The sequence below is a fragment of the Lynx rufus genome, unplaced genomic scaffold (genome assembly GCF_022079265.1).
Source record: "Lynx rufus isolate CCGP_SWC_20201006 ecotype Redwood Valley unplaced genomic scaffold, mLynRuf1.p SCAF_18, whole genome shotgun sequence".
Taxonomy (NCBI): Eukaryota; Metazoa; Chordata; class Mammalia; order Carnivora; family Felidae; genus Lynx; species Lynx rufus.
The window spans coordinates 2767484-2794347 of NW_025814832.1; the positions used below are offsets into that span (position 1 = coordinate 2767484).

General features: G+C 44.1%; 1 protein-coding gene and 1 long non-coding RNA gene across 3 annotated transcripts in view; one reads left to right on the forward strand and one right to left on the reverse strand.

Moving 5' to 3' along the window:
• The window catches only part of VPS53 (VPS53 subunit of GARP complex), a 136958-nt gene that overhangs the window by 18344 nt on the left and 91750 nt on the right, over positions 1-26864 (reverse strand). Inside the window, exons 15-18 of the mRNA XM_047080661.1 lie at positions 24063-24210; positions 17561-17643; positions 16531-16609; positions 3120-3268 (exon numbers count right to left, since the gene is read on the reverse strand). Of these exons, the coding sequence (XP_046936617.1) occupies positions 3120-3268; positions 16531-16609; positions 17561-17643; positions 24063-24210 (459 nt within the window). The remainder of the gene's footprint in view (positions 1-3119; positions 3269-16530; positions 16610-17560; positions 17644-24062; positions 24211-26864) is intronic.
• LOC124512983 (uncharacterized) lies at positions 3245-25466 on the forward strand. Of its 2 annotated transcripts, XR_006962271.1 has the most exons (7): positions 3245-3487; positions 3579-3665; positions 5324-5621; positions 9639-9786; positions 14653-14746; positions 16356-18575; positions 23451-25466. It is a non-coding gene; the product is annotated as an uncharacterized LOC124512983 (long non-coding RNA). The 2 variants fall into 2 exon arrangements; XR_006962272.1 differs by lacking the exons at positions 3579-3665; positions 16356-18575.

Here is a 26864-nt window from a genome sequence, read left to right on the forward strand (position 1 = left end):
GAAGGTGTGGGAACTAGAAATGCCTATAATCAAGGGCAGATCCAGACTGGACTGACCAGCAGAACACAGGGCCCACGAAGGAACGGTAATAAAACAGGATGTGGAGGTCAAGAGAAAGGCTGGCTAGCACCCTCATGGCCTACTCCTCAAAAGCTGCTCTCAGGCCCATGACTCCACCCTCCTGGGTCTCTGCGCTGTCTCCTGTACCTTGGTGCCCGCTCTAATCTCTAATACCCGACGAAGTACCGGCCGTCTCACTGGAACAGCACTGGCACCTCAATTCCAGCACGGCCAGGACTCAGCCTCACCCTGGAACCCAGGCTCAGTGGACCTGATCTCGTTACCCAGTCACCTGAGCCAGAAACCAGGAGTGACCCGAGCCGGCTCCCTCAGCCTTCCATTCCAATGTCCAATCAGTTCCCAGCCCTTCCCCGGCGCTCCCTCACCCAGCCTCCTGACACTGCTGCTCTTCCTCTTCCCACCTGAGCTCTTTTAACTGTTTCCTAACTGGGCTCCCTGCCTTCGGCCTCATCTTTGGTAACCATCGGCTGTCAAAGGGATTTCTTTCAGATGCCATATGCTCAAGCCCCTTCCCTGATTCAAATTCTTGAAATGGCTGCAGACGACACCTTCCATGACTGTCCTGATTCTCTGTCCCTAGCCTCTCATGCTAAGCTGTGGCCCCCTAGGCTTGATCCTGCAGGCTATTTACTGCCTCTGTGACTGCTTACACGGCTCCCTGTGCCCAGAATGCCCTTCCCTACGGCCTTGTGGGTCAGTACCCACACAGCTCTTGCACCCTGCTCCAGGACCTCCCTCCTTATGAAGCCTCTCCTCAGTCGCCTCTGCCATCTTCTACACAGAGTTCACAGACCTCTAGCCTAGCAGAAACTTCCTCACGATGCTATTTGCTCATGTTTATTTCCCTCCACTAGACTGTACGGCAAATGAAAACAGAGACCACATCTATTAAGCCAAAGCACTTAATTCTATGTCTGGGACAGAGCAGGTGCTCAAATGACTGCATGTTAAATAAATAATAAGTAATAACAAATTAAAATGGTAGCAGCTACCACTTTTTGAATGTCAGCTTGGTACCAGCACGGAAGTTTACACAAGACCTCTCACTTTATCCTCTCAACCACTATTAAGAGATTTGTTTTACGATCCCCATTATTGAATGGAAGAGAATCGGCTTAGTGGATGAGGGAAGTTGCTTGTGATTGTGATGTCAAAACAGGAAAGACTGCTGTTGCTTCAGAAACCAAATGGAGGCAAAAGGAAACACGTATGGCTTGCATCGATGCGATAAGAGAGGAAGTTAAAGGGGAAGAAACCTAAACTCTAGAGATCTGATCCAGGGGGAGGTCTGCTGACCAGGAGGGAGAACAGGGGCTACGCAGAAGGGATTCTTCAGTGCTCTACATCAGAGCCAGGCCAAACAAAAAACATGACATTGAATTCATGACTAATCACAATGGTACACAGTTTATTACCTAAGTTACTTCTCTCCAGAGTGGGCTTCGGTTGTACGCTTGAATTGGCTCTGTGTGCTAGTCTACAAGGGTGGGGTGGGGAAAATTTAGGGACCAGAGACATGTCATAGTGGGGAGAGGTGCTGGCAATGTGATGGGTAACTGCCCAAGGCTGCTCCAGCCCCAAGGGGCAGTGGCGGCCATTGCTTTTGATGGGGAAGGATCTTCTCACAGCACCATCTCTGAGGTTTCTAGTCTTTGGCTGGGATTTACAAGGATGAGAGGGTACCATGGATTAAATCAGAAGACCACTTTTCCTATCAGAGGTTAAACTTCCAGATATGAGAGATGGGCATCGTCTTCCTAGCTCATCCAATAGAAGCTTAGCAATAAAATCAAAGGGCTCTGACAGAACGTGAGGCCGATGCCGGGACTAGCTAAGTAAATGACTCCTTGTTCTCTTTAACATTAGTTCAGACCCCTGTGCAACCATACTGGAGATTTTGGGCCACAGGGAAATTGTACAGAGACTGTTTCTACCAAGGGTACAGGGAGTGTCACAGCATGATTTATCAGCAATGCTTTTAACACACACCGATGAGCACTCAGAGGGTATAGGGAATGTCAACTCCCGGTTCGTCCACCATATTGCAAACGTTAATGCCTCCCTGGGGAGTCCACCCGATCCTTTCTTGACAAACTGGAAACGAAGCTCATGCCACAAGCTCTCCATAACCGTTGTTCCTTCAGGTTTATTTGTGAGGGAGAGAGAGAAGGCCTTAATTGAATACAAACCGGGAGAGATCTGGGGAGGACAGAAACTTGGAGCCCTAAACCCCCCTTTGGGACTTGGATGAGGACAACTTAAATACAGTAGCTGGGAACAGGCTGACCTTCTCGAAGCCCTTCCTGGCGGCGTGTGCCAAAACGCGTGTTGGCTGGCTGGTCGGAGGAGGCACTGACCCTCTCCGTTGCCTCGTCTCAGGGGAAACAGTGCTACAGCCAGATGCTGACTGGCAAAGGCCCAAACCGTATCCCCACTTCCAAACGTCAAGCCAGAAATGGCCACACACAAGGACGTAGCAGAAAGACAAGCAGTGCAGTGTTCACTACATGTCCTTTGGCAGTGGGGCTCCCTGACTTGCTCTTCCCAATTTCTAGTACCTTCCCCGGACTCCAGGAGGTCCAGAAGCAGATCAATTCTGGCAAACCCAGCAATAAGTACAATGGGGAAGGAGGAAGAGAAGGCTTCAAAGAAGTAGAACTAACGGTCCCTACCCTAAAAATAGTTTAGAATCTAGTTGGAGAGACAAAATATATAACTGAAATCAGTGAAAAATAATTTTAATTATCCAAACCTGTGGGGAGGCAGGGGCACTGTTACATCCACCTAATTCAAAACAAGTTTCCCCAGCTCATCTGAGTTTGTCTTCATGTGGTTGGTGACTGTCCTGCTGTTACTGTTGTCTATGACTTTAAGTAGTGGACTTCGTTTTATTATCCTTCTTTGGAGCACGAAAAAATGTTTGTTTACAGGCACCAGAATGAATTCCAGCTGGATGGCGGGACACCTGGGTGGTGAGCATGCTGGCGGTAAGTGTGGCACTCAGAATAACCCAGTGATGGGAATGTTCCAGGACTTACTTTGCAAATTTAATGCAGAACTGAGTGAAGTATTTCCGGGTGGAGGCCAGGTTGTCGCGGATGATAGGGACATTCTGCTTAATGTGAAGAATGACAGAGGTGACATAAGGGCTCTGGTCACCAACGTGCTCCACATTCTGCCACTGCATCTGCAAACAGAGATAAGGGAGGACAAGTCTTTAGATCCTTCGCGGGAGGACAGTCTTCTGCGTCGCTGGGGAAGGGCAGGTGGAGTGACAGTGAGGCAAGAGCTTGCGACCACAGCTGCCATTTTATTTTGGGCAGTTCGTCTTACTTCGTCTGTAGTGGCTGATGGTGAATAAAAACAAGCAGACCCACCTCATCCTTATCCGTGAGAAGTGACTCAGGTAGGTACCCTTTTCTACACTGTCCCCCTCATGCTTGAAATAGCCTTCCCTGCCCCTCTAAGTGGCCAACTTGTAATGGAACCCTCGCCAGGCAGGTGAACCGGACTGCACCGCTGTCCGCTGTCGCACCGGGAAAGGACTGTGGGAGAACAGGGGAGGCACATCCATTTCTGAGCAGGTTGGTAGCTTGGGAGATCAGAGGGGTGGTTGGGCTAAGTGAAATGAAACGTGGACGAGAGTTACTTAGGCCTTTCTCTCAAGTCAACGGTAAGGAGGTGAGGATTTTGAAAAAAGGGAGCTAGAAATGCTGGGACGTGTGAGACGTGCTTCCAAATAATCTAGGATTAGGAGGAGCAGATGAAAGATCGCTGAAGCTGGGTGATGGGTCCATGAGGTTTGTGGTACTGTTTTCTCTACTTTTGTACATAACTGAACTCTTCCATAGCAAAACATTCAAACCTTACTCCTAAAACCTTCGAGATTATGTTGGGGTTTCAGTCCAGGGAAAGGAAAGATCTCTGGCAAGTACGAGGGGGCAGATGAGAGGGTAGGACAGTGGCATGTGGAACAGGGCAGGAAGGAAGCACCCGGGGTAGTGTGAATGGCAGGCGGGGGGCACACCAGCATCACTGAGAGGACCTGAGTGGTCCCTGGGCAGGCCATGGACACAAATGAGGTACCTGACTGGTTCAAGCTCTAACCACCTGAGGAGAATCAGGAGACATGCTCCGCAAAAACAGGGCAAGAAGCAATGCCGTGGAGCCTCTCCCTGCTTGGATGCGTACAGGAGAAGAGAGGCAGTGTGGGCTCCCATCCTGCCCCGAAGCTGGCAGCAAATGGGCACTTTAATCCTGAAAAGAGCAGGAATGTGCTGGAGGAGTTCTGCTGAGTCAGCCTCTCAGAATGGAGCTGGGCTATTAAAAAGATCCTAAGCCAAACACAAACCATATAATATGTTCATAGAAGGAGGGCGGTAGTTCTGAGGCCTTGATGTCTCTGGCAAGAGAACTAGTGTTTTTATAGAGCTCTTGGGGAAAGGAAAAATTCAATACTGAGGGAACTTGTTTAAAAGAATCATATTGTACATGGATGGCTCCCCAGCTCCTGGGAAGCTATAATGACTCCATGTTTTGTTCTAATGTTTCTTCAAATCAGCAGATATTTAATAAAAAAAATTTTTTTTAACGTTTATTCATTTTGGAGAGACAGAGCGTGAGTGGGGGAGGGGGAGGGAGAGAGAGACAGAAGGAGAGGGAGGGAGGGAGACACAGAATCCAAAGCAGGCCCCAGGCTCTGAGCTGCCAGCACAGAGCCCGATGCGGGGCTCGAACTCACGGACTGCGAGATCGTGATCTGAGCCGAAGTCGGATGCTTAACTGACTGAGCCACCCAGGTGCCCCCAAATCAGCAGATATTTATATTTTAAAAGCTTTACGTATGTGTAAGCATATAAAAAAGCAGGAAGGAACTTCTGTCTTCATTTTACACATAAGAAAACCAAGGCCCAGCAACATTAAGTCTTATGCAAGGTTTCACAACAAAGTGCCAGATAGAAAAAAGTCTCTAATTTTTTACTGGGGAAAATTAGAAACAAACCATGGAGAAACAGTAGAAGGTTCTAATATGAACAGACTTTATATTCTAATGCTTTGGTTATGTGTCATGTTTTCCTCCATTATCTTTTTATCTTATTCAAAAGGTTTCTTTTCCCACGTGATTTTAGAGATTTGACCCATCTGAACAAAAAGCATCTTAGGAGATCTTAAATGAGCTCATGGGGTGAGGCCAAAATTGACAGATGCTGTTAATGTCTGCACCTCACCTTCTTTTCCCCAGCTGACAGCACCACGTGGAGCCCAAGGCCCTGTGTAAACACAGCAACCCGGGAAGAGGGCTCGATGCCCCTTCCTCCACCGGCCACCAAGCTCTTGCACTGTAATGACTACTGTTGTCCAGGTTGGCAACATTTTACATTTCAGCATCTCACAAAGTTGATAAATAATTATCTACACATCACAGTTCTCCATTAACAGAAGACAACCATAAAAGGAGGTGGTGACGTGCCCTGTCATTGATTACAAAGCAGCTCTGAAGCAAGACAAAGCGTGGGACGCTGGACTTCAAGTTCTCACTGGTGAGCTAAACCCTCTTACTGGCCATGTCAGTACACATCCACATTTGGAATATATGTGAAAAGATCAGGTTTGGTTTAATAGTTATGACTCCACTGGTCAAGTTAAAAGTATGAGCAAAAGTCAAGTAGATTTGGGATTTTAAATTTAAGTCAGCTTAATGACATAAGAAAACTATTTATTTATTTATTTATTTATTTATTTATTTATTTGAGAGAGAGAGAGAGAGAGAGAGAGAGAGAGAGAGAGAATCCACTCGGCACTGATTGAGTGGCTTGATCTCATGAACTGCAAGATCATGACCTGAGCTGGTATCAAGAGTCAGTCGCTTAACTGACTGAGCCATCCAGGCGCCCCATGTCAGAAAACAATTTAAAGTACTGGAGAACAATGAAAGTTGACACTGGCTTTACTATTAAAACAAATCTGCAAAATGTAATTAGCAGTGATTCTGTCCAGTCACTGCCTTAGATGGTTGATGCTTGCCCATCCCAGACAACTTAGGGTTTAAGTTGTAACCGGAATGGCCCAAGACACTGACATTAGGACCCACTGTATGCACGTTGCTTTGCCTGGCACTTTGTATACATTATCTCATTTACTATTCACACATGAGCTCATCTGGTGATGAGGAAAGTCAAAAGCTCAACGAGATTAGGTAACTTGCCCAAAGTCACACAGCTGGTAAATAACACAGTGGAGACAACCCAAGTCTGTCTAAAGCCCAATCACTACTACACCAGGCTGTTTCCAAGATGATTGTTTAAAAAAATAAAAAAAGTAACAAAAGCAATTCCTGGGCCTTAATGCAAGCCAAGCCCCGTTTCTCAGGGAGAAGCTAATGAAATATACAGTGATCAAGCAAAGTTCTCTGTCAAAAAAGGAAACAAAAATTAGCCTGCACTGGAAGAACAAACATCATGAAAAGCCATCAGTAGAAATAAGATTCTGACTTTTCCAGGTAAACTTTGCATTTGACATTTAAAATTTACCCCTTCAGGGCGCCTGACTGCTTCAGTTGGAGGAGCATGTGACTCCTGATCTGATGGTTGTGAGTTCGAGCCCCGTGTTTGGTGTAGAGGTTACTTAAAAATAAAATCTTAAAAGAAAGAATTTACCCCTCCCTACTTAAAGTTTTCCTCTTGTGCTTTTAGTGTAGGTGGGGTTGCATAATACTGCTACTATATAAACAAGAAGAAAAACAGTTTGCAAAAGAAGCTGTAACTAAGATACAGGATTGACAGAAGCAGCACCCAAGGAAATGATCACACTTAGCTACAGAAGAGGCTACAAGGGCAGGGGCACAACCACGGTTTCTGCCACCCGAGGAAGGAGTGTGTGACTGATGCTAATGCTTCACAGGAAGGCTGGGGAGAATAACTGCTTCCTAGAGAAGGCCCACTGTAGCAGAGAATTCTGACCAATCCACCAGTTGGAGAGCAAAGCTCCATAAGTAGCTTACTTTGGAACTTGTTTTTCTCTATTGCTATATGAAGCTTGGAAAGAGGCCTCCTGAGAAACTAATTTTCCTCAAGTTCAAATTCCCACCTATTCATTTTGATCATGGAACTAGAGAGATACAGAACATAGACTGAGGCATGCGGATTCTGGGGACATTTCAGGCAATCGGAGTGTAGCATTATGGTGTAGGCTGCTGGGCCACTGGCCCCAAGCACCGGCCTTTGCCCAGGTACACACACATACTCTAAAGCTTGTCTGGGCTACTTTTACTCCTACAACAAGCACCTGTGACACTTACAGGTACCTTGTGTGTGCATAACACTGGACCAGCATTGTGTGGGGAATAAAAAGGGAGAAGGAACATTTTTTGAGCACCTACTATGTACCGGGCATCATGTGATTGACATTTTCACATGAACTTCCTGCTTACAATAATACAGTAGGGGAGGTATTATTACTCCTGCTTTATAGATAAGACAGGCTTGAGGACAGGGATTTGCCTAATGAAGCTTGAGGACAGGGATTTGCCTAATGAAACATAACTGAGAAGTTAACAGAGCTGAGATCTAGAAATTGGTTTGTCTGACTCTGAAATCCATGTTCTTTCCATTTTACCATGTTGCTTTCCAAAAAAGTATTACCACCCTAAACGAACTTGAAATTAGTGGAAGGAATTGGAGTGAGCAAAATCTCTGTATGAGGCTGCACAAATGCAGGTGATGTGGCAGAGGTGATGGCGGTACAGAGGCGCCTTGACTCCGACGGGAAAACCAACAAGACCCAGAACAGAAAGTGGAGTAACAAAGGCTTTCGGAAGATAAATATATATTTTTCCTACTCACTGCTAGGCCAATGGGAAGGTGAATTTGTACAACCTTTTCTTAAATACAATTTGAAAGTATCTACCCAAAGTCTTAGCATTTTACATAGCTTTTGATCTCTGCAATTCCCTTTAAGGCAACTAATCTGAGGCTAATAATTACAAATGTTTAGAAGACACACACATGCGCACACACACACGCATTTATGAGGTTGTCTGTTGCCAGACTGTTTTTAAACATGAATAATTGGAAAGAATGATCAAAATTGAGTTGATGACCTACATTTTAAGGGCAGGACTCCACTGGAATACTTAAAGTGAGGAAATGTGGAGTCTGCCAGTCCTGTGCAAGCCGCTAAGTGTGTGACCTGGGTAAGTTACCTAACCTACCTAACCTCTCCGAACCTCGGTTTTCTTGGCTATACAGATTGGGGTGATAATATCTGTAATCCATACAGTTGTTGAAAGATAACACATTAAGTGCTCTTAACATAGTGCCTGTCAGGTATTAATTCCATGGTAAATGTTAACTGTTGCTACGGTTTTAACAATAAATACTCTGTCCTATGGAATACTATGCAATCACTAAAAATACAGTAGCTCTGGATTAAACAACATAGAAAACTATTAAAACCTGCTAAATGAGAAAAAAAGTTATGAAGCTGTATATAAAGTATAAACTTCTACTTAAACACTATATGCATAAAGAGAAAGACTGACATAAATCTATTGGGTGGAATATGAGTGACTTAAATTTTCTTCTTTTTAAAAATCTGTATTTTTTTATCCAATTGTTTATAATAAAGGTGATTTGCTTTGGTCATAATGAAAAAAGAAATCTTTCTTTTTTTTAATTTTTTTTAACGTTTATTTATTTTTGAGACAGGGAGAGACAGCATGAACAGGGGAGGGTCAGAGAGAGAGGGAGACACAGAATCTGAAACAGGCTCCAGGCTCTGAGCTGTCAGCACAGAGCCTGACGCGGGGCTCGAACTCACGGACCGCGAGATCATGACCTGAGCCGAAGTTGGATGCTTAACCAACTGAACCACCCAGGCGCCCCAAGAAATCTTTCATAAAAAAAGAAAGATGTGCTTTGATTGTTAAGTGGAAGGTGAACTTCAGGATTTCTTAATGATGGAGTTCTGCGGGCCTCCTGTAATAGATCTACATTTTAATGACAGAGGAAAATGAGAACAGATTTGAGGACTGTTCTAGCTATTTCAAAATGTCTTTGGGGGATAGTAATGTAGCCTCCTAGATTAGCACACGTTCAGTCTTGAAACCTAATAGAAATTACATGCCAGACTGTAAGGAAATTTAATTTGTTCAGTTTCTTCTTTCTGTTTTTTTCTAAAACTACTATTAATGGGCAAAAGCTAAGTGTGCTTGGTTTTGGACCGAGAGTTAGATTCTTTCAACCAAGTGATGTGAGTAGCCCCAGGAAAAAGGACACCTTGAGGAGGGTACCATGGGACCAATGGTCTCTTTTAAAGGAAGCCATAGAATTTTTAAAGATCCTACTTGTAAAGCCTAATTACAATGGCTAATTGCTAAAGATTTATAGAATTTACACTCAAACAATGTATTTCTCCTAAAGCACTTCAAACAATTACCTTTTCAAAAACTGGGGAGACTTGGTTTTATTTCTGGCTTCACCGTTACAAGGCTACATGGCTTTGGGCATATTATGAAAAGGAAAACACACACACCAGAAAGACAATTCCTTCCTTTTCAGTGAGAAATATGCAAACCAGACTGGAACACCTGGGTTGGCTGCTCAGCCCATTTTCGTCCCCAGGAGGAAAGTCACAGTGTCAGATCGAGAAAAGCTAAAGACAGATATCCAACAGGGTGCCTGTGAATGCCTGAAGACTCACGGTCAGGTAGGCATGACGATTTTCCTGAACCCAGCAGTCCCGGGCACACGCTGACTTAGGGCCCTTCTACTTTCAGGCAAGTTACTGAAGCTAATTTTGCTTCAATTTCCACGTTTGCTCATTCTGTATGTATGGTGTAGTATACAGAGAGACAGACCTGAATTTGAATCCTGGCTCTCCTACATGCTAGCTAAGAGATCTGGGACAAGGGACTTAACTTCTTTGAGTTTCAGTTCCCTTATCTGTGAAAGAGAGGTACCTTATACATTTATTGTCAGAATTAAATGAGATACTGCATTTGGGTGCTGATTCCTGGTAAAGTGCTCCATGTAAATAACCACTTACTATTATCTCATAGAGCTCATCTAAGAAAATAATGCAACAAAGGAGGGAAAAATGGTCTGAAATTTTGGTATAACTTATCCACATTACTGTAAATCTCAAAATTATCGTTTCAGAGAGACCACTAAACTCTTACCATATTTTACTTCCTTCACACAGGCCTGGCCTGTTTTAGGCTGTTCCTGTGTATTTTCTACCAAACTTTGCCACTCTGTGTTTTCTTCTCCTTTTCTAGCAGCAGGGCTCTTGCCCACGCTTAGGGAGCGAACAGCTAGATGTGGGCATTTCCTATTTCTGACCTCCCTTCAACCAGCTCCAGGATGCTACTTGTTGGAAGTTAGGAGCCCTGCTATTGAGTACTATCAAGGAGCATCATACCTTCAACAGCACTTGTATGCGCCGAAAGGTTTCAGGGTCCCTGATCCTGCCATTTCCTAAAGAGACACTCTATGTCTACAAGCTCTGTCCAGCTAAGTCCGTTCAGTAGGGTTATCTGTGACTCACTTTGTCACCATTCTTTGGTCAAATGGGTGTCTACAAACTTTAGTTCTTTCTTCTTCTTTGCCCTCTTTACCGTCAAAGGCATTTAGGGAATACTACTGTTAAGCTATGCCATGGAGATCCAAAAGTGAGCAAGACACAGCTCTCAAGTTGTTCAAAGCTTAATAGGGGAGACAGATATAAAAAGAATTGTATAACAGAGTAGAGAGATGGTCTAGGTACTGTGGTGCTTCACAGAGAAGGACACTGCGGGGAAGACAAAAATGGTGACGCTGCAAGAGATGAAAATAGTCAAAACAATTTCGAAAAAGAATAAACTTGGAAGATTCATACTTCGCAATTTTATTTTTTTTTAATTTTTTTTTTTCAACGTTTATTTATTTTTGGGACAGAGAGAGACAGAGCATGAACGGGGGAGGGGCAGAGAGAAAGGGAGACACAGAATCGGAAACAGGCTCCAGGCTCCGAGCCATCAGCCCAGAGCCCGACGCGGGGCTCAAACTCACGGACCGCGAGATCGTGACCTGGCTGAAGTTGGACGCTTAACCGACTGCGCCACCCAGGCGCCCCATACTTCGCAATTTTAAAGGTTGTTACAAAGCTGCAATAATTGGGGCACATGGGTGGCTTAGTTGGTTAAGTGTCCGACTTCGGCTCAGGTCATGATCTCACAGTTCATAAGTTCAAGCCCCCATCGGACTCTGTGCTGACAATGCGGAGCCTGCTTGGGATTTTGTCTCTCTCTCTCTCTCTCTCTCTCTCTCTCTCTCAAAAATAAGTAAACATTAAAAAAAACCCTAAAAAAACAGAAACAAGAACAAAGCTGCAATAATCAAAACAGTGTGGTACTGGCATACAGACAGACATAATGGATCTATGGAATATAATTAAAAGTCCAGAAATAAACCTGTACATCTGTGGTTAACTGATTCTTAACAAGAGTGTCAAGACCATCCAATGGGTAAAGAAAAGTCTTTTCAACAAATGGTACCGGGACGGCTATATATCTACATGCAAAGGAACAAAAGCTGAATCCTTACCTTACACCATATACAAAAATTAACTCAAAATGGATTGAGGGCCCAAATGGAAAGAGCTGAAGCTACAAAAAACTTGGAAGAAAATACAGGTGTAAATCTCTGTAATTCTGGATTAGGCAATGGTGTCTTGGATAGAACACCAAAAGCACAAGTACCAAAGGAAAAAATATAAAAACTGGACTTCAACAAAATTAAAAATTTTAGTGTTTCAAAGTACATAATCAAGAAACTGAGGGGCGCCTGGGTGGCTTAGTTGGTTAAGCGTCTGACCTCAGTTCAGGTCATGGTCTCGCAGTCCGTGAGTTCGAGGCCTGTGTCGGGCTCTGTGCTGACAGCTTGGAGCCTGGAGCCTGCCTCGGATTCTGTGTCTCCCTCTCTCTCAGCCCCTCCCCTGCTCACACTCTGTCTCTGTCTTTCTCTCTCAAAAATAAATAAATGTTAAAAATAAATAAATAAATACAATAAAGAAAGTGAAAAGACAACCCACAGAAAAGGAGAAAATATTTGCAAATCATATATCTGATAAGGAGTGTAGTTATCCAGACTATAAAAAGAAGTTTACAAGTCAACAATAAAAAGACAACCCAGTTTAAAAATGGATGAAGGACTTGAACTGACATTTCTTCAAAAGAGATATACAGATGCTCAACATCTTAGTCATCAGAGAAATGCAGATACAAACTGAAACCACAAGGAGATAGAACGGCTATGTTAAAAATAAAGCATTGGTAAAGATACAGACATTTTAGAACCCCTGACTGTTGCTGGTGGGAATGTAAAATGATGCAGCTACTTGTGGAACACAGTTCGGCAGTTTCTCAAAATGTTAAGCACAGAGCTACCACATGATACAGCAGTTCCACTCCTAGGTATATATTCGAGAACTGAAAACATATCTATACAAAAGCTTGTGCGTGAATATTCATAGTATTATTCATAGAAGTTACAAAGCGGACACAACCCGGGGTGCCTGGGTGGCTCAGTCGGTTGAGCGTCCAACTCTTGATTTTGGCTCAGGTCATGATCTTGTGGTTCGTGAGATTGAGCCCAAGTTGGGCCCGGTGCTAACGGCATGGAGACTGCTTGAGATTCTTTCTCTCTCCCTCTTTCTCTCTGCCCCTCCCCCATTCTTGTGTGCTCTCTCTCTCTCAAAATAAATAAATAAAACTTAAAAAAAAAAGCGCAAACAACCCAAATGTCTATCAACTGATGAATGGATAAAGAAAATGTGGTCTAACTGCACAATGGAATAGTATTCAGCCATAAAAAGGAAGCCTGATACATGCTACCACATAGAGTAACACTGAAAACGTTAGGCTATGTGAAGAAAGCCAGTCACAAATGGCCACATGTTGTATGATTCCGTTTATGTGAAATGTCCAGGTCAGGCAAATACAAAGACAGAAGATAGATTAGTGGCTGCCAGGGAAATAAGAAGTGACTGCTAACGAGTAGGAGGTTTCTTTTTTTGGCGTGATGAAGATATTCTGGAGTTGGTGGCGGTGGTTGCACAGTCTTGGGAACATGCTAAGACCTACTGAATTATACATTTTTAAAATTTATTTTGTGATGTTTACTTACTTTTGAGAGAGAGACAGAGCACAAGTGGGAAAGGGGCAGAGAGAGAGAGAGGGAGACACAGAATCCGAAGCAAGCTCCAGGTTCTGAGCCGTCAGCACAGAGTCCAATGTGGGCTTGAACTCACGAACCGTGAGATCATGACCTGAGCCGAAGCTGGATGCTCAACCGACTGAGCCACCCAGGCGCCCCTGAATTATACATTTTAAAAGGGTGAATTCTGTGGTATGTGAATTATACCTTAATTTTTAAAAAGGGGACAGACATTGGAACTAGATCTTAAAGGGTGCGCTCGTTGGGCAGGCAATAATGGGAAGGGAATTCTAGGCAGAAAGAACAGAATGAGAAATGCATGGAAGCTGCCCCATCCCCAAAAAGTAATGCATCCAGGGGAGCAGGAGTGGCTGAGTGGCTGGGAGGCTGGAGTACAGGTATATGCACAGGGGTGGCAGAATGAACAAGGCAGTGAAGGGACAAATAATGGAAGCTCTAGCTGCTACCCAGGGGGTGCCTTCGACAAGAATGAGGTGTCTTCCCAGCTGAATAACAGAATTAAATTGCTTGGCTCCACCCATTTTGTCAAGCCTTCTTTCACCAACTCAGAATCCTCTAACTCCACTCCACTTTGGCAAGCCCAACACTCGTTTTCTCACTATTTATAACATCCATTTCTTTACAGCATCAATTCTTTGAACTTTTCTCCCCACCAGGATAGACACCCCTTGAGGGCAGCCAATTTCCTGTTTCCGATCTTGACTACGGAAGCATGAGTACAGAGTGCTCTGTGAAACTCCGAAGATGGGTAACGAGATTGGCAGTTTTGACAAAGTTCAGAGCTTTTCCTAACTTTATAAATCTTTACTCATATTGTCACCCTGTTTGGAATGCCCTCTTCATCGCAAATTCGTTCCAAATTTCACCATCTCTTGTGGTCTGTTTCAAATGCCACTTCCTTAGGAAGGCTTTCTTTGTTTCCCCACCTGATGTGAACAGAGAGATGAACTCTCTCCTCTTTTAAAGAGGGCACATTTTGTACTTCTCTCACATACTGATTTCCTCATACCTTTTTTGCTGTTACCTGGGCATTCCTCTCATCTCATACATCCCTTATCCCACACATTGTGGAATCTAAGCACCTTGGGATAAGGCCCATGTCTTTCCCGGCCTTGTAACTCCCAGCACCGTGCTAGATAGAGTCTGAATTGAACTGTCCAACTAGCAGCAAAAACGGTGGACTCAGAGACAGAAATAAGCATGATCACAAAATAGAAGTTTGAAAAAAGATCCTGGAAGAAACTACACAAAACAGGATGGCAGGCACAAATAACAAAGAGTGTATGTTGAATCAATTTGTGACCACTCGGCTTGTTTGTATCTGGTCATTTTCATCACATGGATCTCATTTCCCTAGAACCCCAGAAGACTCAGACAAAGACCAATGGCTTCCCAGCTGCTGCGCTCCCTAGTCTGTGGTTTTCCTATGATATAAACAAAAGATTCTGGAGGTATGGTCTCTGTTAATATTTGCTGGTGTGGGTCTGGAGAGAAATGGGTGGTGGTCCGGGGCGGTGGGTGGGGGGGGAAGTTTGAGGGAAATCCACTAATGAACTGACAGTTCATATAAGCAACACCTGGAGTGTTAAACCCCCCTACAACTGTTATTTTACTGCGGGAAAAAATCCCCTCTTCCTTTGTTAAATGTAAAAATTCTTCCCCCAGCTGCATTCCAATCTAAAGTGTGTGGCAGTTCAGGGGAGATGGCAGCTGGAACAGATCAGATGCAGGGTACGGTGCATGTTCACCAGCAACTAGGGGATAATCACAGTCCAAAGATGAATCTTCAGAGCCATATTCCTTTAAGAAAATGGGTTAGCCTCAATTTGCCTGCTCATGTTCTGCTCATAAACACTGAGAATACTGGAAATACACACGCACATCTGACTGGTGGAAAGCATCAGCTTTTTGAATAGAAACTTTGTGACATCAGCTATTCAGGACTCCCCACTCAGCTTCCTAAAACCCTGCAGCTTAAGTTTTGGTTTTCGTCCTACTTTCGTTAAATATTTACAATCTACTACAAACCCAAATTCAGACCAAATGTGTGCTTACACAACCTTGTGACACGGCCACTCCTCCCGACAAGAGCACCAACATCTACGGGCGCCAGGCCAGTCAGTCATTCTCATGTTCCGTCCTGACAACCCTGGGAGGCACAGAGCCGCATTTCACATACTTGAATTCATTTGGGCCCAGAGAGGTTAAGTCATTTGCTCAATGGCCCCAGAGAAAAAAATGAGAAGAGTTAGGTCCATCTGACTCCGAGGCCAGTGTTTTTTCCACTGTACTCTACTACTGGCCAGAAGGCTCCAGAGAAGTTCTTTCTTCAGAGTTTAAGAATGCTACAAGAGTTTGATAACTCGAGAACAGGCATTGGCAAACATTTTCTGTAAAGGGCCAGACAGGAAGTATTTTAGGCTTTTTGAGCTGTACAGTCTCATTACTTATTTACTAATTCATTACTTGCTTCTGCCACTATAACACAAAAGCACCCACAGATAATATATACGTGAATGGGCATGGCTGTGTTCCCATAAAACTTTATTTACAAAAACAGGCAATGGGTAAGATTTAGACTATAGGCTATAGTTTGCTGACCCCTGCTCTAGAAATTCTAGAGTGGACGGCATCATGTTATTTGGGTTAAAAAATCCACAAAGAACTGCCCATTTACAACTTAACTAATCAACAAACAAGAGACTCTTCTAGATCCTATATGTCCAGGCACTTCAGGAATTTACATCCTTTTAGGAAGAAAAGACACAGACAAGTAAAAGGCAAATGGTAACATGAGGCAGCACGTGCTAAAGGAGGGAACTGAGGGCCCAGGGCTGACTGATGGGCCACCATGACATTAGAAAACCAATGTCCACACCTGACCAAATAATCCTGTGCTGATACCAGAGCTGAGAAAGAGCCAGAAGTTCCTGCCATAAGCACTAACACAACCACCCATTCTGCTGAGACCACATGAACGTTTTCAGCATGTATCAGATGCTAAACAAAGACATCTCCTTTGGACTTACCAAACACACCTGCTCCCTGTCTCATTCTCAGAGAACAAGCAACTGACCTAAAGTACAAGATAAACTGATTTCCTAGAGGACTTCCATCCTCCTCCCTGCTGATACTTGAAGCAGTGAAGAACCTCAAGGAGCTACGGGCAAGGGCTGGCAGGAACCACCGGGGGTCCCTCTTGGAGGGCTAGAAGAGGCACTTCCCCAAACCTTACCTTGCTCATGGCAGTGAGGGCAGGGTCGCAGGCAGCATCGAGATCTTGAACCAACAACTGGATGCTGCTAGAGATGACACTGCAAGTCAAACACATCACTGTGGTCATGACTTTAAAAGACTAACTTTCTCAATTACCAACACGGCCCCTGCCAAATCTTTTAGGGACTTGTCTCAAAGTTAGATTCATCATTTCTTCAGAAGAACTCGAGCTTGATTTCAAAAGGGAACGGATGACAAGGAGGAACCTTTCAGCTCTTCATTCTTGCTCCGTGTCCTGGCCTCTATTTGGGTGTGTGCCCGCTGAGTCAGATCACAAAATTCCATGGCTAGTCCCCCTGATCACTCCATCCAGAATCCCTCTTCACTTCTTACTTCAAAAGCACCTATTTGCCCCAAATGTTTAAATCAGAACTTGAAAAAAAAAAAAGAGTTGAGAAAAGGAGAGGAAATAACTTAGGAGGAGAATCTTGACTTTTCCTTGGTAAGTGCTTGATGTGCAGGCTGAAGCTTGGCCTGCCCCGGTCTTATTTACTGACCGCAACAAATGAACTGCAGACCGTACTGTCAAAAGGACTACTTTGAGAAGGCTTTCCAGTTTGAACCTCTTGGACAGACACCCTCCACCCCACCCCCACCCCCAGCTAAAGTCAAGATGCTCACATTTCCTGTTGGAAGACACTGCAGATAGGGCTGCCCTTTGTGGATCTGGGGTAGGCGGGGGGCAGACAGGAGGCCCTGGACTTGACCTTCCTACAAGGGTAGCCAAGGGAGGACTTCTCTTTTTGTTATTGTCAGTAGTGCAACAGTAAAGGCCCCGTATGCTAAAAATGACTGCTCGTGAGGAGGCAGCGTGGGAGGCGCCAACTTCTAATGCTTTTTCTTAGTGGCTGCTAGAGAATCATCCTGATTCAACAGGAGGCCTGGGGGACCTCTGAAGTTCTGTAGTGACCTAAGGCCGACAGCCTGAGACATTCTGCTTTGTGAGGGGTAAAGGGCAGGCCTTAAGCAAATATGTGCAAGGTACATACGTGCTGAATGTATCCATTTCTCCGGTCAGATTGATTCGTTCAGTCAGACTCACATCAACTTTTTCTTTGAGTTTTTCTTCTAGCTATTAACAATAAGAGAGAAAAACATGCTTAACGATTATCCAAAGGAGTGCTATAAATAAGAATACTTAACATGTACCGAGTTTGATGATTCAGTACAATTCCAGGCACTTTTCATGTACTGACTCATTTAATCCTCACAACCCGAGGAGGAAGATTCTATTATTATCTCATTTTACAGAAGAGAAAGTGGAGGTGTGACCTCCCCAAGACAGTACGAGGTAGGGCCACGAGTCAAACTTCCTCTAGAACCTGTGCCCTTTAGCACTGGGCTGCACTCGTTTCTTATGACACACTGACAATTCACTTCATTAATTTTAAAAAGACCCCGGTTTTTAGGCTCCTCCCTGCTCCATGAACTGCAGGCTTGCTCACCAGCACTGGAAGCCTCTGGTGGTAAGTGGCAGTAAAATCAGTGAAAGTATTCACTGAGAGCACTGCTATGGGCCACCCACTATGCGAAGGTGCGGGGGATACGCAGGTAAACAACAACAAAAAAAGCACAGGCTGCCCTCATCAGCCTACAGCCAAACACTGGCCATGCTCCCAACCGCCTCAAAGAAGAAGACAACTGACCGGGAATTGTAAACATCTCCAAGCATCCTGGGAACTGACTCATCTAGCACTCCCAAAGCTATTGAGTACACAAACTCTAATAATGAGTGTTTTGTCTTAAACTTAAAAATGCTCTTAGGGGTGTGTACATTAGTGTAACTTTCCGGAATGCAATTTATTTAAAAAGCAGAGATTTAAATACACACACTCTTTAAAGCAGCAATTTCACACCTAGAGATATATTTCAATGAATAACGAGAACGATATACAGAGATACGCGAGTATTCTTTGCAGCGTTCGTTAATTCAACCAAAATTTACAGAAAACCTGCTTTGTGCCAGGCTCTGTAACAGAGTGAGTTACTCAGTGAACAAAACAGGTAAGATCCTCTTTTCTTTTCTTTCCTTTTTTTTTTTTTTTTTAAATGTTTACTTATATTAGAGAGAGACAGAGTGCGAGCAGGGGAAGGACAGAGAGGGAGAGAGACACAGAATCTGAAGCGGGCTCCAGGCTCTGAGCTGTCAGCACAGAGCCTGACACAGGGCTCAAACTCACGAACCGGGAAATCATGACCTGAGCCGCTGGACACGTAACTGACTGAGCCACCCAGGCACCCCAAGATCCTCTTTTCTTAAAGCATACACTCTGGTGGTCTTGCTTATGTTAGTGACAAGCTGGAAACAGTTCACATGTTTATAAGGGGTCAGTGGAGCAAATGACAGCACAGGCTTACAACGCTTAAACTCTTCAGCGGCCTTTTTCTGTTAACGCTGAAAATACAATCTAAACTTTCTAACCGTGATTTGGGTCCTCTCTGGCTCTCCGCCCCACTTCTGGCTTTCCCCTTGCCTGCTTGGCCTCACTTACTCTGATGGCTTAAGGTTCTGGAACGCACCAAGTCTCTCCCCCTCAGGGCCTTTACACTTCACACTTTCCGCTTCCTCTCCCTGAAACAGCCTTGCTCACCCCTCCTAACCAGGCTCCTTGCTTTGCCACCCCCACCTCCCAACCCTTCCTCACTCCTCCCCTGGCAGTCCCCCTCCCAACCCTTGGTGTCAGCTTCAATGCCAGCTCCCCTCAGAGAGGCCTTCCTTGAGCAGCTACTTGAGTAAGCAACTCCCTAACTAGTACTCACCACAAGACTGAAGTTACATCGTGGCTTATTATTATCATCTTGGTTTCTCTGTTAGTTCTAAGTTCCCTGACGGTAAGAAACCATCTACTTTGTTCACTTCTGTTAATTAACACCAAATACCATGCCTGGTACATAGTAAGCGCTTCATAAAGATCTCTTGGATGAGTGAAAGCAACACTCTATGCAGGCGTTAAGTGTAAAAGGGTTACAATTAATGAGCCAATAGTGAGACATTGTTGGCATTGTTTTCCAAGTTTTATTTTTGAATTCTTCACTACTTAGATCTTTTTTTTTTTTTTAAGTATCTATTTTGAGAGACTGGGGGGGGTGGAGAGAGAGAGAGAAGGAATGCATGTGAGGGAGGGAGGGCCAGAGAGAGAGGGAGAGAGAGAATCCCAAGCAGGCTCTGCACTGTCAGCGCAGAGCCTGATGCAGGGCTTGTACTAACAAACCGTGAGATCATGACCTGAACTAAACTCGAGTCAGACACTTAACCAGGCGCCCTGCACCACTTGGATTCCTGTCTCTAAGGTATCTCCTTCCATTTCTTCTTGCCTTCTTCCTGCCATTTTTTTCTAAGGAAACTGGATTGTCTGCTCTGTAGTTTTCCCACAGTTTGGATTTTGTTGATTGTAGCCACAGGGTATTAATTAACATGTTCCTTGTTCCTTGTATTTTCTTTGAATTGTAGTTTCATGTAGAAGCTTAATCAGATTCAGGTTCTTTTTTTCCTTCTCTTCTTTTTTAGAAAACTACTTCATGATGGTGTTGTGTATTTCTATCAGCAGATACACGATGTTCGCTTGTCTCTGTTTTTGTGATGTCAGCAGCCATTGACAGTCAATGCCTAGATCCATTATTTCATTAGGAGGTATAAAAGAATGACATTCTAATTCATTTCTTCTTCACTTATTAGCTAGACTTCTGCTATAAAGAGATACCTCCCATTGTCAATGATTTCATTATCCTGAAGTCTAAGTTAAATAGGAAAGACAGGATAAGAACTTTCTCTGTACCAGTTTTCAATTCACACCAGTGGTTCCTTAGTGTGTTCGAAGGTGGTAAGTAAACTTAAAACAAAACAAAACAAAACAAAACAAATCATCGTAACCACATGGATTTAAACACATCTGATGTTTGCAATGCACTGCCGTTAACTTCTCATTGATGCTTCTACAACCCACCTTTGACCAGCAGAATGTATTCAGGCAGGCTCCTGCATTAGTTTCTTAGGGCTGCTTGAACAAATTACTACAAACCTGGTGGCTCAGAACAGACATTTATTCTCTCAGTTCCAGAGGCCGCAAGTCCAAAGTCAAGGTGTTGGCAGAGTAGGTTCCTTCCGGAGGTTCTGAGGGAGAAACTATCCCATGCCTCTCTTCTATCTTCTAGTTACTGGAAATCCTTGGTGTTCCTTGGCTTGTAGACGTATCTCCCCAATCTCTGCCTCTGTCTTCATGTGGCTTTCTTGCCTGTGTCTTTGTTAGAGCTTCCTCTCCTTTCTAAGGATGCCAGTCATTGGATTTAGGGTTCCTAAATGCAAAATAATCTCTTCTTCAGATCCTTACTTAATTATAGCTTCAAAGACCCTATTTCCAAATAGGGTCACATTCACAGGTACTGGTAGTTAGGACTTGCACACATCTTTCTGTACAATAAGCCCATTATGGCTCCTGAATCCTTTTGAAAGGACTCTCACAGTCTCTGATCTTTTTCTTGCTTTTTGTACAACACGATGCTCCAGGCTCATCTTGTACATTTTGTGTCCCAGACCTGGAATTACTCATTTCTGCCGGAATCTCTGGTTTCTTTTAGGGGAAAATAGTATTTAAATTTTTTTTTTCAACGTTTTTATTTTATTTTTGGGACAGAGAGAGACAGAGCATGAACGGGGAAGGGGCAGAGAGAGAGGGAGACACAGAATCGGAAACAGGCTCCAGGCTCTGAGCCATCAGCCCAGAGCCCGACGCAGGGCTCGAACTCCCGGACCGCGAGATCGTGACTTGGCTGAAGTCGGACGCTTAACCGACTGCGCCACCCAGGCGCCCCGGAAAATAGTATTTAGAGATCACAATATAGGTGCTAAGAATGTACTGACTTTTATAATCAATAAAAATAATTTTTTATAAATAACAAAAAAAATTGGCTACATCTATCATGAGTCATCAAAATGGTCTTTGGTCCACTAGTACTTCTAGAACCTTTAAGAATCTGGGTGTCTGGATGGCTCAAGTTGGTTAAGCAACTGACTCTTGATTTTTGCTTTGGTCATGATCTCTGGTTTGAGGGATCGAGCCCTGTGTTGGGCTCTGCACTGACAGTGTGGAGCCTGCTTGGGATTCGCTGTCTCAGCAATCTCTCTGCCCCTCCCCCATTTGTGTGTTCTCTCTCTCTCAAAATAAATAAATACACATTAAAAAAAAAAAAAGAATCTGTTCTAGAAAAATAATGCAAAGCATATTAGATATTCTTTGTAGAATTTACTTACAGAAGCAAAACCTGAAACAGCACAGATAATTATGCAGGATCCTGTTAAATCATTTATGGTATTGTCCCTTAATGAAATGTTACAGAACTATAACATTGTTAGTAATGAAGATATCATAGCAACAGGAGAAATGCTAATGCTGTGATGTCAATAAAAACAGCAAAGGGGTAAGAGTGAAGTAAATTAAGATTATAGCATACAAAATTGTGGTGGTAAAGCATCTGACTCTTGATTTTGGCTCAGGTCATGATCTTAGGGTCCGTGTCCCTCTGCGCTGACAGTGTGGAGCCTGCTTGAGATTCTTTATCTCCTTCTCTCTCTCTCTTCCCCTGCCCCTCCCCCCCCCCACATTCTCTCTCTCTCAAAATAAACGAACTAATTAAATAAACTGCCTCTCAGAAAGAAAAAAAATGATTGTAGCATACCAAACTATGTTCATGAAAAAGGACTGAAAGAAAATACTCCAAATTGCTAATATGATTATTTGATGGTGATGAGATTAAGAGTTATTTTTTTTTAATATTTATTTATTGGGGCGCCTGGGTGGCTCAGTTGGTTGAGCTTCTGACTTCGGCTCAGGTCATGCTCTCACAGTTCGTGGGTTTGAGCCCTGCATTGGGCTCCGTGCTGACAGCTCAGAGCCTGGAGGCTGCTTTGGATTCTGTGTCCTCCTGTCTGTCCCTCCCCTGCTCGTGCCTTGTCTCTCTCAAGAGTGAATAAAGGCTAAAAAAATTTTTTTTAATTAATTAATTAATTTTGAGAGACAGAAAGAGAGCTCGTGAGCAGAGGAGGGGCAGGGAGAGTGAGAAAGAGAGAATCCTAAGCAGACTCATGCTGTCAGCACAGAGCCCAGTGTGGGGCTTGATCCCATGAACTGTGAAATCATGACCTGAGCCGAAATCAAGAGTCGGATGCTTTAACTGAATGAGCCACCCAGGTGCCCCAAGAGTCATTAATTTTGTATTTTTCCCCCTTTGGTACCATGGTTATTTTACTTTTAAAATACTCTATTTTGGGGGCACCTGGGTGGCTCAGTCAGTTAAGCATCTGACTCGATTTTGGCTCAGGTCATGATCTCACAGTTCGTGGGTTCGAGCCTCGTGTTGGGCTCTGCGCTCAAGGCATGCACACGCTCTTTCTCTCTCTCAAAATAAATAAATAATCTTAAAAAAATTCTATTCACATGTGTGTATGCCTTCCTTTTCTGCACACATGCAAAACAGTTAAATGGTGTTTCTTCACCACAGAACTCTGGGACCTCTCTGCCTTGGAGGTCTTCATCAGTATTGCTGTCCTGCCCTAGGGGTTCTTGGGGGCTAAAGGGATTGCCGTCTCTGGCTCTGAGGCCAAACCTTTACAGATCATCACCTTTATAACCCAATGTGACCACATCCCCGAACAGAGCATGCTATTGCCTCTGGTTGGCTTACCCTCAACTCTGAAGTTTTGGGGGGAACGCTTCTTATTCTGGCCTCCTGTAGTCTTGCTCTGGCTCACAGGCACTCCAAGCTGTACCGTCTGAACCATAATTTATGACTACCTTCCTATGATCCAGACATGTGTAAATAATAAGCCCAAAAGGGGGGGAAGAGCAGAACCTTCTCCAATTATTTTCCTTCTCTTGGCCTTAGGTGAATTCCAGACCAAATGTGAAAAGGAACTTCTAATCCCACGTCTACGGCTGAATGGAAAATTCTTCTGGGTCTTCCTTCTGCTAATGGGGAGCTCCAGGAGAGGCATCACCCTTTCCTGCTTCATAGTTCCTGAACGTCAGCGTCCAAACAATGGCTGTTTGTTTAGGCAGGCTGAGAATGCTGTGTGCATTTCAGGAGACACATGAAAGCCCAAAGGATTTTGCTTAGCCCAGTAACACTTCTGAGCATGGGATCACTGGCTGTGACTCATCACCACCAAAGGCCGGGTCCTAGCACTGTTAAGTTTGTTGCTACTTTTCTCCTACGGGAGACAGTGCTACTGACCTACTTTCAAGAAGGCATGCCCTCTGAGGAACTTAAACCACACTGGGGGAGACCGGTCATACTTTCTTGCCCAGTCTCCTTTTAACAAGGCTCTTCTGTAAGATGGCTGCCTGGGCCGTCTTCTGGCTGGACTGCAAATTTTCCTCTGTGACCAACCTTTACGTGGCTGCCCAAGGTTGTACACGGCTTGTTAGGGCCCACAGTTTCAGCCACTGAGTTAGGAGGCCCAGATGGGTCAGGAAAAGGAGGTGGTGGGCAGCTCACCTGCTGGGTGGTGGCCAGACAGTACTCTGCTGTGCTCAGGATGCTGCAGATGAGGCAGAGCTCCTCTAGAGTGAACTTGGCCACTTCTGAGCCTTCCTTTTCCTTGAGGAGGCTGCTGATGGTCAGCCCTCCACTGCTGCTTGTGGTTCTGAGGAAAAGGAACAGGAACCGGTCAGGCTGGGACTTCTTATTTGCTTCCTGAACTGGTAACTGCACATCTTAAGACAAAGAAAAGGGGGAAGGAAAGGCTGGACATGGCCCAAACAGACCTACGTACACTGAGTTCTTTTCCTACTGACCTTACCTTGACTATCATCTGTTTAAATTCTCTGACCATCAGAAGTAGGAAGAGACGATTCCAACAGCAAGCCAATAATCAGTCACATGAACGAAGATGACTCTCATACTCACAGAGAAGGCGGCTGAGTGACTTCTCTGCTTAGCTTAGAATCTCCTGATCTGGAAAGTTCGAGAGTTCTGTAGCACAAAAGCTGGTTCTCCAATTGCCCCTCTCAGTTAGGAAACTTCTGCACAGGAATGTGTACGCTGTGCTTGTGGAGGGGTACCAAAGTGAATGTTAAAGCATGGCTCCTGCCCAAAGCCCGACTATCTCACACCTTCCTACTGATCTAATCATGTGTCCACAAAATATAAAAATACAGTTATAAAACCTTCTGCTATTTCAACTGTGAGATTCTAAATTTTTTAAAAGACAGAACTCAATGACATTTACCGTAAAAATAAAACGTTAAAAAAGGTAACCCTAAAACTGCCAAGTCTTACTGGGAATCAAAGATTTGAAAATATCTTAATTTCCAGCACTTACAAGGGTTGTGAGGACACTGGCCCTCTCTTGCACTATGGGTCCAGAGTACTGAGTTGTAAAAACTTCGGGAGGCATATTTCAGGAGCTTAAAAAAAAGGTTCACACTTTTTGACCCAGTGGTTCCACTGCTGTTCAAGGATGCTTTTCTGAGTGTTACTTAAAATACTAAAGTAGTGAAACCAACCTAAATGATCAATTAGAAGTTCGGAAGTGAGGTGAGGTTCTTCTGTATGCTGGATTATCACGACATCGTGAAGTGTTTCGATGACAATGTGCTAGTGTTGGACGGTGTCTGGTGGCCTCCCAGATCCATTCATTGCTCTTCTCTTCCCTCCTCTATGGCTCAGGAGACTGACCTCTACAGACCTATCACCCAGGCTTGAGAGGTAGAGGGGAGAGAAGGCTGAGTACTAACAAGGCCTCCTGCTCCCTCTGCTTCAGTGTGGTGCTGGCCCCCACCGTGGCCCTCTTCTGTGGGGCAGCCCTTCGTCCACAGCCCTGGCTCTCAAGGGAATTTTTTAATTTTTTTATTTAAAAAAAAATTTTTTTTAATGTTTATTTATTTCTGAGACAGAGAGAGACAGAACATGAGTGGGGGAGGGGCAGAGAGAGAGGGAGACACAGAATCCGAAGCAGGCTCCAGGCTCTGAGCTGTCAGCACAGAGCCCGACGCGGGGCTCGAACCCACAGACTGCGAGATCATGACCCGAGCCGAAGCCGGACGCTCAACCTACTGAGCCACCCAGGCGCTCAAGGGAGTTTTAAAGTAGTTAACAATTACCCCCCCCCCCCCCCCCCCGGTATTTGGATGCTTCAGAATCCTCTGCTGGTGCCTTTCACCGTGCCCCCATTTCTGTGAATAGCTGCTTTGGTAACAACACCCTAGCTGAGTACACTGTTTCCTGCTGGGACACGTGGGAAAATGCTCACAGGATGATGTTAGGTGAAAGCTGCAGGGTATAAAACTACAGGCTGTATAGTCCCAGCACTGTGGATCGAGCAAGAGCACAAAATCACGCACGTTACATATATAAGTAAACAACAGAAAAACATATACTAAAAATTTGAATTTGTCTTCTCCGGGTGGTGAGATGATAGCTGACTTTTATTTCTGTCTTTGTGCTTTTCTGTGTTTTCTAAACTATGATAAATTTATATCATTCTGACGATCAGAATAAAAATTATTAAAAATTTAAAAAATGTTACCATGGTCAAAGAAATTCTCGGTGAAATATATCTTTTACTTCTAATCTCTGGCTACAGCATAAGGATTTTATTTTCTTTCCTCCAAATAACATAAAACTCCCATATACAATACATTTTAGTGAAAACAACAGCAACTAATTCCAGAATTATTGAATTTGGCCCTGGGGATGATTTATAAATACTAAGTTCCAAAGCATCACTTTAGATCGCATTATTATAATTGAAATTGCTATGGAACCAAAAATCTTTAAGCTCTAGTCAAACACCATTAATTTCCATTAGTAAGCAATATAACAATATTCTAATGTCCCAGAATGCATACAGTGAAGTCACTATAATTAGGGGCTGTGCTACACAACCCCCTTCCCCCAAATCCTACCAGATCTTTAAACACTAGACTCTGTCCAGTACAGCAAGACACAGATACCATAAGAGAGACTTTGGAATGTACTCAGCTCGAGGGAAAAGCAGATTAGTGCCTCCCATGTGCTTATCACCCCAGGGTATGCAATCATTGAATGAAATTGCCCATGCTATTTAAAAATTATTGCTACCAGCGCCCTACCGTTTTGTTTTGTTTTTTTTTTTTTTTGCCAACAACCTATTGTTGAAACCATGTCAATTAAAGATATACATAATGGAACTGACTCCCTTGAGTCCACTGTGGGAAGATCTGACCTATGCTGGTGACCACGGTGGGCATTTCCTCTAACAGTCTTGATCAGCTGTGGAATCCCATTAGACAGGAAATAGTCTCAGGCCCTTGGGAA